This window comes from Armigeres subalbatus, chromosome 2 (genome assembly GCF_024139115.2).
Source record: "Armigeres subalbatus isolate Guangzhou_Male chromosome 2, GZ_Asu_2, whole genome shotgun sequence".
NCBI classification, from domain to species: domain Eukaryota; kingdom Metazoa; phylum Arthropoda; class Insecta; order Diptera; family Culicidae; genus Armigeres; species Armigeres subalbatus.
The window spans coordinates 255,121,742-255,143,131 of NC_085140.1; the positions used below are offsets into that span (position 1 = coordinate 255,121,742).

A 21,390-nucleotide genomic window follows, 5' to 3' on the forward strand; every position below is an offset into this window, starting at 1 on the left:
CATCAAAATCCGTACAGCTATTTCTTAACTAAATATTTAAATTGAAACAGCCAAATTGACTAAACTACCACTGTAAATAGTTCGATATGCACCTTAAGAAGCGATCCCTTTGATTTGTATTCCGCTTATCTTATGTAATGATTTGCAATTAGCAATTAAAACACAGTTACTTTTGGTGCATTTATGCTCTACCCGAAAACAAAATGGCGGCACAAACTCCGCGTTTGGTGGGTGAAGATTTGTTTTTGATTTTTGTGGTTTTAATTTCAAAGCCGTTTCACCTATGCCCTAAAAACTTACTGTCAAGTATCTGAACAGGATAAGATTAATTATTCCTACATTATTAACCTTTAACCTCCTTTAATTTATTGATATCTCATGAAGTGGACGGATTTCGGTCCCACACGGTACGCATAGGTACGCATTTGGTACATCAACTTAGAGGTATTTATTTTCAATTTTATGATAAGTGGCCTGCCAGCTAGACGGACATGGCTTGCTGCGCTCGTTCGGATGGATTCAATTTCAATGGGTTCACACAAGTCAATTCCTATCGGAATCAAAACGGACGATTGCTGGATCTTGTCATAGCAAATACTTCTGCTTTACCGGGTACATTCATCTCTTTTCCAATCGAACCACTAACCTGTTTAGACGCTGACCATCTTGCTTTTGAAGTGTATTTAACTCTGCCTGATCCGATTACTTATACACCGCCATCTGAAGGCTACTCTCTGGACTTTCGTCGTGTTGATGCTGCACTGAACAACGCACTAGCGGAAATTGACTGGCAATTTATCGAATCGACTAGTAGCATCAACGATGCAGTGGATTTCTTCAATATTGCTCTGTTTGCCCGACAATTCAAGCAAGTGTTCCACGATTTCTCTGCCTCGGCTTTCCTTTACAAGTGGCCCCGATGGAATTCCATCTTCAGTTCTGAAACGGTGCGCTGTTAATCTTTACCGCCCGTTGGCGAGAATCTTCCAACTCTCGGCACTGTATGTTTCCGATCCACAAAAAAGGAGTCAAGCGGAACATTTCCAATTACCGTGGACTTACCTCTCTATGTGCTTGTTCAAAGTTGTTCGAGATTATTATGAATGACTCCTTGTTTGCCTGTTTTAAAAACTACGTCGATTTTGACCAACATGGCTTTTATCCGAAGCGGTCGGTTAGTACGAACTTAGTACAATTCACGTCTAGCTGCCTTCATTGTATGGATTTTGGATGGCAAGTTGATGCAGCGTGTATGATCTGAAAGCCGCATTCGATACTGTAGACCACGAAATTCTGCTTGCTAAATTGACGATACTCGGCGTCTCATCAACGGCTGTGGATTGCTTCAGGTCGTACCTGGTGGACCGTCTGGTACGGGTTAAGATTAGCACATCGGAATCTGAAGGTTTTGCAAACAATTTGGGAGTTCCTCAAGGCAGTAACCTGGGCCCTCTGCTGTTCTCGATCTTCATAAATGATGTTTTTCTGCTATTATCACCAGACTGCCGCCTCTTCTACGCAGACGATTCGAAAATGTATTACATTATAAAAAGTATGGCAGATTGCACCGACCTACAGAACATGCTGTGTACTTTTGAAGACTGGTGCTCGAGAAATCTGATGGGCTTAAGTATCGAAAAATGCAACATCATTTCATATCATCGAAAAAACGCACCAATCATCTTTGACTACGTCTTATCCGGCCAATCGCTCGCTCGAGTTCAGCACATCAGGGATCTTGGCGTTATCCTGGATAGTGAACTGACATTCAGACTTCACTACGATGATATTGTCGCCCGAGCTAATCGTCAATTGGGCTTCATCTTCAAAATCACCGACGAGTTCCGTGATCCGCTTTGCTTTAGAGCACTTTACTGCTCCCTCGTGCGATCAATACTTGAATCATCTGCTGTTGTGTGGTGCCCTTTCCAAGTCACATGGATCGCAAGAATTGAAACCGTCCAACGAAAATTTGTGAGATACGCTCTCCGCTTTCTTAGATGGCGCGACCCGACGAACTTGCCACCGTACGAGAAACGTTGTCGTTTGATTGGCATCGAACCACTGGAGGTAAGACGAATTGCCGCTCAAGCCACGTTTGCTGGCTCACCGGAAATATCGATTGTCCAAAATTACTGTCGCAACTTAATCTGTATGCACCTGAAAGACCTCTTCGTCAACGTTCTTTTTTGTATCTAGAACCACAGTCTTGCAATTATGCACTACACGAGCTAACTCGGTCAATCAGCCGACATGTTTGACTTCATCGTACCAGTCGACGTGTTTCGTCATCGGATACTCGACTCTTTCCGTATCGTTGGCCGTAATCAACTAGCTCAAGTTTTTATTCATGCAGACATTTTATTGTCAGTTGGATTTTAATATATAAACATATCAAAAAACAGTTCATTAAAAATTCCACGGAAAAAAAACTAAAAATTTTGTATCGTTTCGTCAAATTTTGAATCAAATCTTTATTTCGTATCGTTTCGAAGTTACGGAAATAATTTATATTTCATTTCGTTTCGAAGCAACATGAACAATTCAATTTTCGTTTCGTTTAGTTTCGCCAGGAAAAAGTGTGTTATCGCATACTCTTACATACTCTTACCTTGTTGATGACAAAGGGTATATTGTTTAGCAATGCAATGTGCCCCTTGGCTTACGATGCACTGAAACCTCTAGTAGTAAAAATGCAAATAATTTCCATACAAACTTCAAACGAGGACTCGATCAATCGGGCCCAGATTCTGCAGTGTAATTCAAGACAAAATTTTCAAAACGACTTATCTGCTCTTGTAAATAAAAATTCAAACGACGATTTGACGAATCTGATAGCTCTCCCACGCAAACCAACACCATCAACAGGTAGCGGAAACCTTAACCTACCCATTGATGGTGTTAGTATGAGTGGGAAAGCTATCAGATTCGTCAAATCGTCGTTTGAATCTTTGTTTACAAAAGCAGATAAGTCGTTTTGAAAATTTTGTCTTGAATCGGTAGTCCGAATGAATTCGAAAACCCATTGATTTGAACAAATGACCATGCTGCCCCATTCTAGCGAATAGTAAGACGGTATAATATGCCCCCCCTAAGGCAACTCCTTGATAACTTTTAACTTTTCAACGCAATTTATGCAAACTTTGCGTTATTTGGTAGTCAAGGAAGTCGCAAATGCATTGCCCGTGAGTAGTCATATAAAAATATTACAGATAACACGTAATAAAACTTTTTTGAAAAGTCGCGAAAAAATTGATTTCAACAAGTGCCTGGGCAATACGCCCCACCTTAGCCAAAGACGTTTCATAGCCCTTCATTAGTATTTTATCAATCCCATAATAAAAAGGTTACAAATCCTTATGCGCTTGACATTAAAAAACCAACATAGGTCCATTTAAGCAGGTGTGATTTACATTTAATTTTTTACCATACAATTTAGAAGCAACTGCTGCAGGCTCGCTGCGCTTGTGTCCAGTTGGTAAGGGCATATCGTCCTGCCTACACTGGGGCGTTTTGGCCAGTGAAACATGTTTTCGAAAATCGTTACATTTTGAAGATGGAAGTAATTTTACATCATATTAACCACTGAGAAAAGTTATTTTGTTGCCCAACTGAGTGTTCCAGTGCAAGTTTTGTGGACAGTATGCCAGAGTCGCTCCAGAATGTTGAGCTAACAAACATGAAAAGTTACATCAAAACTGCAACTTTTTGTATTTTGCTATTATTTTCATTGTTTAATACAAAAATACTTCCACATTCACATAGTATGATGGGTTTACAAAAACTTATAGGTACCAACTGATTTTGACCCTCAATTAGTTATAGTTTTCTAGAAATCAAAGGGGGGCGTTTTGGCCAGGTGGGGCGCATTATACCGTCTTATCCTAAATCTTGTGTGTCAAGCACACTTTTCCCAGGGAGCTGAGAATGTTTCCAACTCGAAAACATCCTAGGCCAGACTAACCATCTCCGCATTGGCAACACGCCTACACGCCTTTGCTCACAAAGTTAACTGAAGATCCCAGCCGCGCAGTGTTATGGAGCCGAAATCAGGTTTTTTTTTACTCGAAACAGTTGTTTCAACTTGATTATTATACTAGTGTTGAACTTAATTTTAAAATTAAAAAACACTTTAATAAAGAATAAAAAAAAAATTGATTATTATACATATTATTTACGATTTCATTGTTAAAACTAAACAAACAATAAAATTCACAAATCAATGGTATTTGTAACCGACCGTAATAATTGACCAACAATATTAGTGCTCGACAATACGCCATGCAAATGTGTAACGACACTGCTGTAGCCAACCAGGTGTTCAGAAAGGTATGTTCTCCAACAATTTTATAAATGAGTTCAATTTTTAGAGCAAGCTATTAGGAATTTGGTATTAAGCTCGCCTGCCATGGCTTACAGTAACGATGTTTGATAGAGAAAAGAGCGTTCAGTTTTTCATTGCGTCGTACAAAATCCTCATGACATGTCAATTGCATTTTGTTACGATAGGATGCTACGTACTAATGATAAACCAAAAACGGAGTACAAAAACACAAAGGTTTGGCTAATGAAGATAAAGACGGATTCACTTGTGGGTGGATACAGCTTTTTATTGAAATTTTCCATAAGGCAATATTTTAGTAGGTCCTTTGACTACTTGCGTAAAAACCTCCGAAATCCAGCACGAACTCTTCTTTACTCGTTGCGTCTAGTGTGGAAGTAAACCACACAGTACACCTAGTGCCTACGCTCAAATGTTGATGTTGTGTAAACTAATAAAATTTATTTTTATCATCACTTACCGTCAACGACAATGATAAAGCTCGAGCACGAATCCAATACGAACAGTCCTGCTCCCTCGCCACTGACCGATTCGGAAGGTGAAGGCGGAGATGAGATGACTGCACCAACGATCTGGCGACTGTTCCTTGCCATACACGACAACAATCCGAACAAGAAAACAGATAAGCAAGATCAGTTTAATAAACATGGAATTGCACATAACCTGAGCACATTGGAATGAAACCTAGGCCAAAATATGTTATGACTTATAGTTTTGTCGTAGGAATTGAACTTAGCTTCCGTTAATTAATGACAAAGGGTCTTATAAAGAGGCTGGACCTGGACCAACAATCATCCTTCTACAGTCTAAAACATTTGCACATTCCAGCTCTTTTTAGTATTGAAGTTGATCGGAATTCATTCCTTCTGAAAGACTTTTAGTATTGAAACAGTTTATGAACCATCGAATAATAGGATAGAATTTTTAAATTAGTTTGGATTTACTGTCATTTGTACTATTATATTAAAAGCTCCTTAAGTCCTTTTTATATAGGTTTATACATTCACGCATCGTGACATTGATTCTACGACGAATTATCTTTTGGTCTATATTTTGATCAAAATATGCTACTATGCCATTATACTTGTTAACAACTGTTTTATTCAGCTGGTTAACAATTGAAAGATATTTTTGGAGATTCATAACTGCATATTGTTAGAATAGAGTCAACCATTTTACAAAAATCACTCTAAACTAAATTATATGTTGCGAAGACCTATTTAAGTCATAAATGGCTAAATAATATTCCAATGTTTGTTTGATCACTTCTGCACTAACAAACTAGTTCAAAAAGAGAAATAGTGAGCACGTTTCCGAAGCATGGACCTTGACTCGCACGTGCTCAAGATTTGCAAGCTTATTTTCTTCCATTCAAGTTTTATGGTGCAATCTGTCATGGATCTTTTTGTGCACAAACAACTGTGCTGTAACGCATCGGGCGCTGCTCTGCTGCTTGGATTAGGATTAAGCCTCATCCGAAATGTTTCGTCAATCTCACAAATTCAGTCGCTTCCTCAAGACAAGAGGGTAGTAAATAAACGCGTCGTCGCCATTGTCACTGTCGTGTTGCCGTTCGTTATCAACCGGGCTGAGCTCTGATGATATCTCCGGCCCGGATGGCTTGATCTCCCCAAGAAGGCACAATTTAGCTAATAGAATCTCGTTTAATTCAGTTCCTTTGTGACCGCGGCCGAGTCGAGTGGTACGGTAATCGCAATCGGAATTCGGACTTTCGGGCTTTCATCGGAGAGCGTTCGCGGGGGTGTTTTCCCGGTTTCGGTGGACCGTGTTGGTGGTGCTAGATCTGAGGTACGGCAGGCGCAGGATATCACCCTTGATCGAAGATTGTGCGCAGTTGTGACTAAGTGAGGACCAGTTCTAGGGTTTGTTGCAAAAGAGTTGAACCGATTTTCAAAATAAACTATTGCGATGGAGATTTTAGGCTTATTTTAATGTATTCAATACAACGCAAATCAGATGCTAGATAAGAATGTGCATTAGTTGGCGTTGTATGCTTGTGTGCAAAATATGCAAAATATGAGAGAATATCCGCCGCAATGGTTTGTTTTACGAAAAATTAAACACTCATTTGTGAAATATCCTTTTTATGACTGAAGGAAACTTTTATGACGTTTTTTTTTTATTGCGGAGAAGTGGATGATGATGCTACTGAATAAATGGTAGGCTATTGGCTCCAAAACACATGATGCATTTGATTCTGGTTTCCAGAAATAGTGAATATCTAAATATGAAAAATATATTACTAGTGGCGTAAGCAATTATCTAGGGAAGATGGTAATTTATTTTATGGAAGTCGTGTCTCTTTGGTAGTCGAGCCTAATCACTGAGGAAAATGGACGTATGATTTTCAAACAAACGCCTTATGAACATATTCCACAAGGAATCGGTATGAATTTCGATATTTTGCTTTTGGAATGATAAGTTTCATTTAAAAAAGAAATAAAGTGCGGCAGACTGGGGTTGAACCATGGACGTCGGAATTGGGAGTCCAGTTCGCTGATTGTAGCTTAAGCTCCTGTATACAAATTGCGTAACGCTGAGGCTGGTCAGCCGGATTGATTATTTGATTGTTTTTATTGTCTTCTTTTATTGACCTATCCAGCGAATGCTAGATTTTCCCATAATTTTGTACAAGAACTTTGCGAAATCTGCAAAAAATCTTGATACCTACTTACAACACTGACAGGTTTTCAAGCAAGTCCTGCAAAATCTGCATCTTTTTGCTCAAAACCTGTACCAATCTAACATATAGTTTTATTCCAAAGTTGTATACAGAGTGAGAAGAATAGTTGATTAACTGTTTCCAGTGAAAATTCCGAAGAGTTTTTCCGAGAGTTCCGAAAAGTTTTTCATGAAAATTTCGAACAAACTGCAATGAATGTTCTTAAAAATTTCAAACGAAAATTCCAAAGAATTTCAAACGGTCACTCTGAAGAAAAAACACTGAGGTAAAAATAAAGCTACGCTGAATTCCTTGTGGAACTTCCAAAGATTTTTCAGTGGAAGTATTAAAGAATTTATCTACGAAAATACTGAATACTATCAACGAAAATCCTTAGACATTCCAAATAATTCCACGATTTCTTGTGGAAAAAAAAAAAACAATCGAAATTCTGAAGATGGAGATTTCAAAGAGTTTGCAATTGAAATTTTCAATAGATACCCTGAAAAATTCCCTGTGAAAAGTGGAAATTGGAAATTTAAAAAAAATCTACTTGAAATTTCGAAAGAATCTCCCGTAAAAACGCCGAAGAAGGAAGAATAAATTATGAACATTCCAATTTGAAATTGTTAAGAATATTTCGTTGAAGGATCCGAAGTTTGATGATAGAGATCCAATTGTAAGGCCATCAGGATCGAATTCTCAGTCACAGGCTTTTGTTGGCTCTATTATCTTTGCCTCTGTGATAATGACGTGATCTAATGATCAACTTTAGTTTTAACTAGTTGCTTTAATCCAGCTTAAGGATGGAGATCTTTAATGTTTGCCCTATGTACCCCTATATTACCTACCTGGATACCAGGTTGGCTACAGCGTCGATACACCTATGCCTGGCGTATTGTAGAACTCCATAATCGTCGGTCTTGGGCGATGTTTCTCCAGTTTCCCCGAACGTTCAAAGTCCCTAGGTCCGATTCCACCGCGTGCAGCCAGCGTGTTCGCGGCCTTCCACGAAATCGCCGGCCCCTATCTGGTTCAATGTTGAATATTGTTTTCGCTATTCTTTCTTCCGACATTCGCACCAAGTGACCAGCCCACTGAAGTTTGCCGTATTTTATACGATTCACAATATTTTCTTCTTTGTACACTTGATATCATGATTCATGCGTCTGCGCCACACACAATTTTCTAGTTTCCCCCCGAGTATTGTACGCAGCACTTTTTGCTCGTAAACCCCGAATGCTCTCCGGCCGCCTCTTTTAACGTCCATGCTTTATGTCCATAAAGGGCCACTGGTAGAATCAGAGTATTGTATAGAGCAAATTTCGTTTCCGTCTGCATGTTGCGGGACCTAAGCTGGTTACGTAAACCGTAAAAGGCCATATTCGCAGCAACAATACGTCTTTTGGGGAAGGGTCGTTTGGCTAAAACTCATTCGGCCGAAAGCCATTTCGCCGAATGGGACTAGGCCAAAAGTTGTAATATGAGAAATTAAAGAATATGAGAAATTATTCCAAATTTTCCGAAAGGGTCGTTTGGCCGAAAGGTTCATTTGGCCGAAAGGGTCATTTGGCCGAATCGGCCATTTGAAAAGTGAAAAATTAGGAGTAAGAAGAGAGACTTCTCAGTTCTCATTCCTCATTTCTCACTTTTCACTGTAAAAAATGAGGAGCGCGAAGTGAGTAGTGAGACGTATCACTCCTCATTTCTCATTTCTCACTATGAAGAGTAAGTAGTGCGAAGTGGGTAGTGAGACATCTCACTACTCACTTTTTACAGCAAGAAGTGAGAAAGGAGGGGTGAGAAGTCAGACGTGTCACTTCTCATTCCTCATTTCTCACTTCTCACTGTAATAAAAGAGGAGCGCAAAGTGAGTAGCGAGACGTCTCACTACTCACTTCACGCTTCTCACTTTCTACACCGAGAAGTGATAAATGAGGAGTGACTAATGAGACGTCTCTCTTCTCATTCCTAATTCCTCACTTTTCGAATGACCTATTTGGCCAATTGACCCTATCGGCCAAACGACCCTTTCGACCAAATGACCTTTTTGGCCAAATGCCTCTTTCGGGCAAATGACCCATTCGGAATAATAACCCTTTTGGCCAAATGACCCTTTCGGCCAAATGACTTTCGGCCAAACGACCCTTCTCCACGTCTTTTCACTTCAAGGGAAACGTCACTGTCTCATGTCACAAGCGTTCCAAGGTTAACAAATTCTTCAAGTCTTAAACAACTTCAAACACATCCCCATCAAGCACTACCTCAGCACCAACATCACTAGGTCTTCGTCTATCTCTACCTGTCACCATGTACTAGCCTATCCTTGCCGTCTCCCTCTCCAGTAGGTCAAAAGCCTCCACTGCTGCTCTGCGATCGATTCCTGTGAGGTCGATGTAGTCCGCAAAGCTCAGGAGCATATGCGACCGTGTGACGATAGTGCCGTTCCTCTGCACGTCAGAGCGCCTTCGAGTGCAATGTTGTCGCCCCCCCCTAGATTGTGGAAAGATTGAACGGGTACTGAAATGAATTCCCTCAAACATGTGCACTTTACAATCCAATCATATACAGAAATAGGTGGTTGAAATTCAAAAGATTCCCAAAACTTATTAGGGCATCCAGGATCCATAATATATGACAGTTCAAAACAACTCGAAACATTTCGGGCTGAAAAATTCTCCTTGAAATCCTTCTAGAAGCTCCCCTGAGAGCTTCTGAATTCCTCCGGAAAGTTATCCACAAATTCCTCTGAAAATCGTTCGAAAATCCTTCTCATGTAATTGTAATTCCTCCTTATCTAGAAACCCCCCACTAATTTTTTTAGGGAATTAACGAGGAAATTCCTTGAAGATTTCTTTTCTTCTCTCCAAGATTTACTTCTAGATATTTTTCCGGCGATTCTCTCTTCAGGAAGAATTCGCAATTTCTTTCAGGAATGCATTCCAGAGTTGCGTCAAGAATACATACGGAATTTCTTTCCAAAATTCTACCAGAAGTTTCTTCAAAAATTTATGACGGAAATCCTCCGATTTAGCTCCATAATTTCACTTGTACATCTATAACAAATTCCTTCGGAAATTCTTCTAGGACCTGCTCCGGGCATTCCTCTCGGAACTCTTCCTTTAATTCCTCCGGGACTACTTCCAGGAAATTTTCCGGGAATACCTCCAAACATTCAATAGCGAAATCATCTAGCATTCCAATCTGGAATTCTTTTAGCAATTACTTCAGAATATCCTTCAAGAAATCCTCTAGAAATATCTTCATGAACAATCTCCTGGAATTCGTCCAAGTATTTCCCCAGAAATTCTTACAGGTACTTCTCCAGGAATTCCTTCAGAAATTTCTCCGGGAGATTTTCCGCGGAAGTGTACTAGAATTTCTTCCGGACCTCACTCGGAATTTACTCGGATATCTGCCAAGAGTTCTTCCAGAAATTTCTTCGGAACAATCCGCAGGGATTTTCTTCAGCAATTCATCTGGGAATACTTACAGGATTTCATCTGGGAATTTCCGCATTAATTCCTCCTGGTATTTTTTCGGAAATTCCTTCAGGAACTTCTCCATGAATTATTTCAGGACTTCCATGTGGGAATTCCTCCGGAAGTGCTTGTGGGAGTTCCTCCGGGATTTCTTCCAGGAGTTTTTCCAAGAAATTCTCCGGTAATACCTCCAGGAACTTCACAGGGAATTCCTGGACGATATTTGGCAGGAATTTCACGGGAAATGGGATTTCGGAAGTTCCTTCAGAAATATTTTTTCTCTTCCTCTAGGGTATTCCACCAGATGTTCCTCTGAAGTTCCACCAGTAGTTTCTTCGGGAATTCAATCAGGCTTTCTTCCAGGAATTCATTTAGCATTTCTTTAGGCATTTATCTTCAAATTCCTCCAGAAGTTCCTCGGAGAATTTCTCTGGAAGTTTTTAACGGGAATTCCTCCGGGAGGTTCTTTTAAGAATTCTTCCAGGAGTTCCTCCTGGAATTTCTTACGGAAGTTCCTTTGGGAGTTCATCCTAGAATTCTTACGAGAGTTCCCCCAGGATTTCCTCCGGAAATTCTTTCTGTAGTTCTTCAATAAATTCCTCCAGAAATTCCACCGGCAGTTCCTCCGAGAATTCCTCTAATAATTTCTCCGGAAATTTCTATAGAAAATCCCCCGGGAGTTCCTCCGGAAATTACTCTGGGAGTTCCTTTTCAGAGAAACATCCGGAGAAACTGCTGGTGAACCTCCCGGAGAGATTCTCGTAGAAACTGCTGGTGGATCTCCCGGAGGAACTCCCGAAGGAACTGCCGGAGGAGCTCCCATAAGATCTCCCGTAAGAATTCCCGGAGGAATTTCAGGAGGAACTCCTAGAAGAATTCGTAGAGGATGAGCTCCCAGAGAAACTATCGGAAGAACTTCGGGAGGAATTTCCAGCTTAATTTCTGAAGAAAGCCTAAATGATTTCCTGAAAAAAGCCTGAATAATTTCCTGGAATAGCTTCTGGTGGAACTCCCGGAGGAATTTCCGGAGAAACTCCCGGAGGAATTTCCGGAGAAACTCCCGGATGAATTGCTGGTGGAATTCCCGGAGGAACTCTCAAAGGAATTTTCTGGAAGAATTTCTGAAGAAACTCCCGGGAGAATTTTCAAAGGAACCCCGGGGAAACTACCAGAAGCATTCTCGGAAACAAGAGAATTCATCTTATAGACAAATCTCGTCTAGCTGAAACCTTTGTTGGGGTTTGTAGCTGGACCATCATCATCACCAGAGGACCTCCAGGAGAATTCCCTTAGGAGCTCGCAGAGAAATTCTCGGAGGAGCTTTTGGTGGAAACTCTATATAAATTCCTGAAGAAGCCTAAATAAATTCCAATTCTGCCGAAATTCCCGGAAGAATTTTTAGAGGAACTGCCGATAGAACTACCGGAATAATTCTCGAAGGAAATCCTAGAGAAATTCTTGGTGGAAATGCCGGTGGAACTCCTGAAAGAATTCCAGGAGGAATTTTCGGAGAAACACCTGGAGGATCACCCAGTGGAAATCATGAAGTTTCCACCGGAATTCTTTCAGGATTTCACTGTGAATTGGTCTAGGAATTCCTCCAAAAATTCCATTGTTGATTTAATTTTCGGTAAAGTTTCTGTATAAATTTCCGGTGGAATTCCTGGAGAAATTCTTTGAAATTTTTACAAGAAATTATTCGAAACAATTCACGGAAAGTTTTATGGAATTTACACAAGAAATTCGAAGATTTTTCGTGAAATTCTCAGCAATGTTTACTGGCAATTCTGCGGAATTTCCGCGGAATATTCTTATTTTTAAAAATTATGGGAAATAGCACGAAATTATTTGAATTTTTGCAAGGAATTCTGCAGAACTTATAAAGAAGTTCGTGAAGATTTTCTTGGAGTAAATAATGGTGGAATTTTCGGATCAATTCCCGACAAAATTTATGGTGGAATTCCTGAAAACACTGCCGAATAAGTTTGCTGGATGCATTCCTAAAGAATCCCTGATAGAATTTCGATAGAATGCCAGGAGCAATTGTCGAAGGAATTCCTGGAGAAAGCTTGCATATTGATTTTTCTGCCTATTTTATAATAAATATTATTTCAGAGAGGATTTGTCTAGAAATTCAGATATATGGTTCTAGTTTTCTTAAACTTATGGAAGAATGCAGGGTTTTTATAATAATTGTTATAGCCGATTTTATATTCATTCTGAATACTAAGTTCGTTAATATTTTTCTCACTTTATTTAAAAATATCTGATGAGCAATAAATCACGCATTTTTAAATCAATTATTGTTTTAAACATTATTGTTTCGATTTGGTTTGGATTTGGTTTCATGTGTTAATATTCATGTGTTTTTATAAAACTACTATAAAACTACGATTTAGAAGACCAAAAAAGTAGCCCCCCCCCCTTCTCGAAATCCTGGCCACGCCCATGAAATCAAATATTAACAGATAACATATTTTTTTCAGTTTTGTGCTGAATCATTATCAGACGATAATGATTGCAATTCTTTTATGAAACAGTAGGCGAGGTGTCGCCGTCGACAACTTCTCAAATTTTGAACTCAAACCTTTACTAATATCAGCAAATTATTAACAGTCCCTTTATATCTTCTATTTGGTGTTATGGTTTAATGGTAGTAAATAAAAAGAGTTCAAAATTTTAAAATTCAAAATGGAACGGTAAATGCATCAAATCAAGATACAATTCTCAAACGATTCTGAATTGCGGGCGAGTTTTTATTACTTGATAATTCAAAAGTAAGTTCGTAAGTGAGTGTTGATCACACTCGATTAAAAAAAAAAGATTTTTTCCATCCCTGGTTTTTTAGCACAAACAAAACGTTAAATAATATCCCAAGCAGCACGCACGTAATCTTTCAAATGGATTACTGTTATTTTTTTTATTAATTGCATTGAAGACTTTGGTCACATTAAAGCCACTTTCTAATTTCAGAAACGCACAATTTTTCATTTCCGTTTCACTGACGTCTGAATCTGACTCATATCTGACTTCTTGGATGATTATAGATTCAATATGTTTCATATAAGAAACAAAACAGATAAGTTTCCAAATTTAAATTGTGGTCTGATGGTTATAGTGGTAGGTTGCAAATTACAAGGTCACGTGAACGTGCCTGAGTTGGCGGTTTTAGAGCCCTTGCCGGTTCTGCGCCCAATGAACCGAGACGGCGATGATAGCTGCTGGTAGAACGTCGCAATGCAGGGAATGATACGGAAAGCTTGATTCAACTTGGGTCAGAGGTAGCAAGGACTCTCATAGTGCCTTGGTACGTGCGTCTCGGTTGACTCGGTGATCAGACGACGACTGTGCGATGCGATTTTTGGTCTTTAGACTTATTGTGGGTTCAGGGTAATCTGGAAATTTCAGCGCAAGTACTTCATGAAGCCTCAAAGCTTACTGAGGGAGCAGCTGAAGAAGGCGAGCCGCTACTACGTTTCGAAATCATTTCTCACAGAGAAAATGATTTTTTTTTAGAACAATACCGTCCAAAACCAGTCTGTTCGCCTGGACATGACTTTCTACAAGATGGCACGTTCGCCTGCCTTAAATCCAACTGCGGAGTTTCGATAAATGGCTCCGCCTCAGAGTAATTCGAACACGACTTTGAACCACAATAAATCAGACATACTCGTGGGGGAGAAATTCCACTATTTGAAGGCGAAGGGATGCTTAGCTCGCGAAGCCAAGGCACTAGCCGATCCGTGGAAGATCGCGAAGGGCACCTATCTTGCAGCTTGGTAACCGTTGTTAAAACACTAAAAATAGCAAACTTTTGAGGAAGTAGTTAGTGCAGACTCTCTTTGAATTGCCGTTCTGGCCAAGGAATCAATAACGAATCCCTATAGGTTCGGACCCTGGATCAAATCATCCAACCAGCCGAATACAAGGATCTGTTACTGGTCGAACATCTAAGCTCTCGTCTTGAATGAAACCATTTTCAGTAACAACGCCTTACAGTCGTACAACGCGAATTGTCTTTCGTGTGCGGAAATTCATGGACTTCATAAGTGCGCATAATTTCTTAATTTCTTAGGATGTCGCTGTCTAATCAGGAGTTTTTCTTACACAACGCATCCCTCTGCCGCAAATGCCTTAAACGTGTTCAAATGGCTCTAGAATGCTCGTCGAAGTTTTCCTGTCGGAATCGAGCAAAGTTTGAAAGCAAATCGATAACTTGTTTGATATTGTGAAATCGCCGATTATGGACATTGGGTTAGAAGATTCCGAGTTTTTTCGCTCGAGAAACATCGACTTGGTGTTGGGTATACAAGCTTTCTACAGCATTTTCTCGTCAGGAAGGGAAATCCTTTCAGGCATGGATCTACCTGTGCTGACGGAGTCCGTTTTTGGGTGGAGGACTAGCAAAGTCACACGCACACCTGCAACAAGATGGTATCGACTAAGCAAGCTGAAGAACAAAGTTTGGCAAAAGATAAAATACAGAAACAGTACGGTGGTCTAATAGCCGATTATTTTGAGCTCTCGAATACGTGCGGAGGGTAGGCGGTTTCCAACGTCAATAGTTTTCGATACAAGTTAGATATTTATCCTCTAACGGTAAATCAGATTCCTACAAAGATACAAGTGCTGTGCTTCACAGTGAAGCTCTTCGATCCACTTGGTTTGTTCGGAGTGACTAAGTTAGTCCAGATTTTCTGTAAAAAAAATCACTACTTGATTTTTTTTTGTTGGGGCGTGGAACCACTGCATCTATTGAGTTGAACTTTTGTGGTATACCCCTGATTACTATTAACTATTCGCATCTTGTAGGATGATCACCATTTATCAAGTAAACAACCTAAGACGCGTCTTTTCCCAGTCCAGCAACTTGAATAAGACAGCGAGATAATCATAATATCTTCTTAAACACGTTTTCGCAGCAATAGAATAGCATCGCAGTTATCCACATGTGACCAACGTTGTAAAAATAATAACCCACGTGACTCAAGGTTGTACAATATTTTCGGAATTTCCTCCAAGAGATTATATTTCTTGTTTACTATTGAGTACACGTGACGCAGTGCGCGACTTTGTTTTTGAAGTGGATTATCTGATATTTTTATCTAAGGCAATAAAATCATCCTCCTGTTCCGGTAGTTATGCTCCATTCGTCATACCTAAAATCGGCTCCTACGTAAAACGGCCTCATAAAAAAACCTTTCAGGCTGACATTGTGTTGAGTAGCTTTCCATTTCCATATATTAACGCCAAGTTTATCTTCAACGCGAAAAGTAAACCCGGTGCCGGTGTGATTAATTGGATCTTGTTTTCATGGACCGGGTATTTACTCATTGCTTCGTCGAGCGGTGCGCTGTTTGAACGAGATACGGATTCTGCGGTCTGTGCCAGTTCAACCGCAACTGGCACTGACTGGCGCAACGGAGACGCATCATCTTTCACAGCGAGTGACTACCTTTCTTCTCGCGAGAGGGGTAAACTAGTTTGATGGTTTACTTCCAGGGCGTATATCCCCACAGCGGATTGGCCTATGAACTTCAACGTGATACAATTACCCTTGCGGCGATATAAGATTCTTAACGGTGCGTGATATGCACTATTTATATTCATTATTATTTTAACTGCAGTTGAATGTAAATCAAGCAGTTGAATGGTATCATCGTTGAAGCTCATTTATTGGTCAAAAAGACAAGTATGAATTCTTCTTCTTATTGGCATTACATCCGCACACTACTGGGACAGAGCCGCCTCGCAGCTTAGTGTTCATTAAGCACTTCCACAGTTATTAACTGCGAGGTTTCTAAGCCAAGTTACCATTTTTGCATTTGTATATCATGAGGCTAACACATGATGATACGTTTATGCCCATTATGGACACTAATACCCACAACACTAGAAGATGTCTCAAGTTGAATGGAAAACGCTCGTAACTTTTATAGTGTTCGAGCTTTTTTTGAAGTCTATTTCTTGTTGAAATTGGATAATTATATTTGTAATTATTTCTGTACACAAAGAGAATAAATTTTTATTTTTGGGCGGGCATAGAAAGCTGTCAATTAGGAGCGACGAAACTATCTCCTGCAGGGATAGTAATTCTCACTCACATTAATGAGCAGGGAATGCTCCCTCAAGTAGATTTTCACTAAGAAATCGTTTTGCGGGAAAGAAAAAAAGGGCTGATGTGAGAAAATATTTTTTCCTCACTACCAGTGCTACGAAAAGTTGATTTGCTCGTTTTCTCACTTTAATCAACAATTTTGAAAGTCTCCGGCTGAAATCTCCCAAATAAAGATAATAATAATAATAACCGATTTCGAAAAAAGCAGCCTTTTTGGAACAAACAGCCTCACTTCTATATGTGGGGACATGGCTACAATGCCTTAAGCCATCGTCATTTTTGTTGATGTTCGAATCCCGTTGCGATCATATTTTTTTTGTAATAGCTTACCGAAAATTTTCGCAAAAAGGGTGGGTAGGGGTAGGGTAGGGTAGCGTAATCATAATGAAACACAGAAAGGTATATTTCAAGTAGGCACGATTTTCGTTTATTTTCCAGGTTCGCTTTAGAGAAAAGAGGACTGAAAGGTGCTTTTTACCATAAACTACGAAAAAAGCTTCATCTTCGACCAGAAAATTGCTTGATTTGGTATCATCGAAACAAAAGTATGAACCCTGATTATATTAAAGTTTAATTATCTTAAATAAATAATTCAAGGACTTTCTCAATTATTTATTTTGAAGAATTTTCAAGTCATTACTTCAACAAACCAAAGAATGTTTTCGAAATACGCTGGAGAATAGGTTCGATTAGGGGCACACTTTGGTGTTTGGTCCTAGTAGATATTATGTCGACATCAACATACCAATGTAAAGCTAGACGAACATCCTTACTACAAATAAAAAAAATAGTTTGATTTTGTCGATTTAAAACGTTTTATTATTTTTAAAAAATCATATATGGGACTGTCGAATCACCCTTCGACTACATGGACCAAATGACTTATGATTTCGTAGTGACACGATACAAAAAATAAATAAATAATTTGAGTTCCAGAAAACTGCACACCATCTGATAATTCTATGCAATAGCCAACTATAGGAGAAGGATACTCCAACAGATTAAACAACTCTAATCGATAAACAACTCGACAAATTGATAAAATCTGACAAAGTGAGCAAATCTAAAACAATGTACATGGTTCTAAGATCACCTTTCCATTTTTTTCACTTCAGAGACATGCTATTTTAAAGCTACTATGTCTGCTGTGACTGTTATCAACAGAATATACATTATTATGCTCTGGAAATTTCAAGTTAGAAGCATTGATGATTGTAATGGACTTCAATCATTGCTTTACTCCAGAGGTTCCCAATCTTTCGGATACGCGACCCACCTAGCAGAATCCCATATTGCTTGCGACCCACCAGGTACCAGATGCATTGATTTTATGAAATCAGATAAAAATGAGTTCACGTTATAGCCTATTCAGATTACGCCATTAATGACATAATAATTGGCGTTTCAGGGTAAATACGCTTTATGATGTCATTATTTACGTAATATTCCATACATTTTGCGCTGTCAAAAGATACCCTCTAAAAAGCCCTAGCAGCACACATGTGCCAGATAGGTTACTGCAACTAATAAGTGACCAGATTCAGTCACAGTAAAGTTGCTGCAACCATTTTCGTATGACTTGTGCTGCTCGGGAGAATTTATTACGAACAATTATTACGAGAGAGCTTTCGTTCTAACTGGGTGCAGGGAGAAATTCAACAAAACAAAACTGACAAGCGTCACGCTCTCTTTGCCAGAGAGAAAATTCTCTCTGTTTTCATTTCGTTTCGTAGTTGACAGTCATGCTCTTTCTGTCGCACCAGGGTCGAATGCATGTTAGATGGAAATCTTCTGAACGCTGAAGAATAACTCGGATTGTGATGGTTTTGTGGAAAGCATTTTATATGATGAAAAATAATGATGATAATTATTTATTCTCCACTTATTCAGCATGAATTGTTTAAAAAACAGATGCTCTCTAGAATTAACATGAAGTATTTAACTTAAACCTAGATTTAATAGAACAAATCGAATAAATTTTCTAAGTTCAAGGGCCAATGCGGAAGACAATTTAAAACGTAGGAATGGTTGTAAAACGAATATATTTGATGGATAAACATGATTTCATAAATTGTTTCAATTCTGCTCCTTGAATGGCTTAATATACTTTGGATTTCAACATTTTTCACGTGGGACAACTTTACGATTTGAATGGGTATATACATATAATAGTAGAATAACATTAAATAAAACATGGATTGGTAATGCATTAATTCATCCAACATCCAGTTTAAATTATATCACATCCACACGATTCGATTTTGTTAGAAGCTGTATCATTGATTGTCGAGTAGAACGCAATGGTTCAGTTTCCATTTTTGAAAAAAATTAAATTGCTGAGTTGCCCTTCATACATGGAGATACTGGTGGAAATACATTTTAGTTCGATAATATTTCTTGAAAATTGGTCCAATCGTCCTTTTTTTATTTATTTGTGAGAATTCCCAAAAGTATCTAAATTTTTCTATCAAATCTCCGTTCGATCATAGTACAGAATCAAAATACTTTTTAAACTTAAACATAAATTGAGGAATAGTCTGATTCCCCGAAGAATGGCGCACAAAACTAATGAATGTAGCTTCGCTCATTATCCTTAATGAGAGCTTCAAATATTCTTCGAAAATCCCTTTTCATATTTTCTTTTAAATTTTTTTTTTGTGGAAACTTTGTTCAGAAAAAAAAGTTCGATTGTCGCCACACAAATGCTTAATTTCGCAAATTAAATTTTAAAACTCTCCTTGAATTCAACCCTGTATTAGCGTGCAAATGAGGAAACTAATAAGTGACCAGATTCAGTCACAGTAAAGTTGCTGCAACCATTTTCGTATGACTTGTGCTGCTCGGGAGAATTTATTACGAACAATTATTACGAGAGAGCTTTCGTTCTAACTGGGTGCAGGGAGAAATTCAACAAAACAAAACTGACAAGCGTCACGCTCTCTTTGCCAGAGAGAAAATTCTCTCTGTTTTCATTTCGTTTCAGAAGTTGACAGTCATGCTCTTTCTGTCGCACCAGGGTCGAATGCATGTTAGATGGAAATCTTCTGAACGCTGAAGAATAACTCGGATTGTGATGGTTTTGTGGAAAGCATTTATATGATGAAAAATAATGATGATAATTATTTATTCTCCACTTATTCAGCATGAATTGTTTAAAAACAGATGCTCTCTAGAATTAACATGAAGTATTTAACTTAAACCTAGATTTAATAGAACAAATCGAATAAATTTTCTAAGTTCAAGGGCCAATGCGGAAGACAATTTAAAACGTAGGAATGGTTGTAAAACGAATATATTTGATGGATAAACATGATTTCATAAATTGTTTCAATTCTGCTCCTTGAATGGCTTAATATACTTTGGATTTCAACATTTTTCACGTGGGACAACTTTACGATTTGAATGGGTATATACATATAATAGTAGAATAACATTAAATAAAACATGGATTGGTAATGCATTAATTCATCCAACATCCAGTTTAAATTATATCACATCCACACGATTCGATTTTGTTAGAAGCTGTATCATTGATTGTCGAGTAGAACGCAATGGTTCAGTTTCCATTTTTGAAAAAAAATTAAATTGCTGAGTTGCCCTTCATACATGGAGATACTGGTGGAAATACATTTTAGTTCGATAATATTTCTTGAAAATTGGTCCAATCGTCCTTTTTTTATTTATTTGTGAGAATTCCCAAAAGTATCTAAATTTTTCTATCAAATCTCCGTTCGATCATAGTACAGAATCAAAATACTTTTTAAACTTAAAAATAAATTGAGGAATAGTCTGATTCCCCGAAGAATGGCGCACAAAACTAATGAATGTAGCTTCGCTCATTATCCTTAATGAGAGCTTCAAATATTCTTCGAAAATCCCTTTTCATATTTTTTTTTAAATTTTTTTTTTCGTAGAAACTTTGTTCAGAAAAAAAAGTTCGATTGTCGCCACACAAATGCTTAATTTCGCAAATTAAATTTTAAAACTCTCCTTGAATTCAACCCTGTATTAGCGTGCAAATGAGGAAACATGGAAACGTCAAGATATATTATCTTGCTGCAGTCTGAACACCTCGTAATAATTGGATACCCTCTCACTTAACAAAGTCATAAATAGCCCAATCTGAATAGGCTATTAGATTGGACAAATTATATTAAATTGCTTTATACTCCATCGTTGTATTTGTCAAAAATTCGTCAATTTTTTGGATTGGATTTGGATGGAATTTGAATTGAATTTGGATTGGTTTTGGATTGGATTTAAAATTTATTCAGATTGGATTTGAATTGGATTTCTATTTGATTAGGATTGGATTTGGATTGAATTTGAATTAGATTTTACGATTGGATTTGAATTTGAATTGGATTGGATTTTAAATAGATTTGGATTTGATTTAGTTTGGATTCGAATTGGATTATGATTGGTTTTGGATTGGGTTCGAGGCTTACATTTGGATTGTATAGGACTTCTTTCTACTTGCTCAAATGTCGTATAACAAAAAAAGGCCGTTGACCTCATCAGGTTTGTTGTTCTTTAATCATCCAATCATTAGTTAGATCCTAATTCAAAATATGGAATAGATTTGTGGAACAAAATAGTAACAAAATTATGAATTAAGAATTTGTCTTTCGCGACCCACCAATGAACAGCCCACGACCCCCCTGAGGGTCGCGACCCACAGTTTGGGAACCTCTGCTTTACTCATTTATCAATTGGTGTACCGTCAGTGAGCTCATAATCTACAATACAAAGTGTCACGTTATGA

The 21,390-nt window shown here is 38.4% G+C and overlaps 2 protein-coding genes across 10 annotated transcripts in view; one reads left to right on the forward strand and one right to left on the reverse strand.

Annotated features, from left to right (window-relative positions):
* The window catches only part of LOC134209697 (uncharacterized), a 28,365-nt gene extending 23,430 nt beyond the window's left edge, over window positions 1-4,935 (reverse strand). The window contains exon 1 of the mRNA XM_062685707.1: window positions 4,803-4,935. Coding sequence (XP_062541691.1) covers window positions 4,803-4,935 — 133 coding nt within the window. The remainder of the gene's footprint in view (window positions 1-4,802) is intronic.
* A 1,071-nt stretch (window positions 4,936-6,006) lies between these two features.
* LOC134212097 (uncharacterized) overlaps window positions 6,007-21,390 on the forward strand; it is a 152,728-nt gene continuing 137,344 nt past the window's right edge. For 3 of the 9 annotated variants that reach the window (XM_062689631.1, XM_062689633.1, XM_062689636.1), the window contains exon 1: window positions 6,007-6,225. The gene's annotated coding sequence lies outside the window, so the exon portion shown is untranslated. The remainder of the gene's footprint in view (window positions 6,226-21,390) is intronic. The other 6 variants (XM_062689632.1, XM_062689634.1, XM_062689630.1 and 3 more) reach the window with 5 other exon arrangements.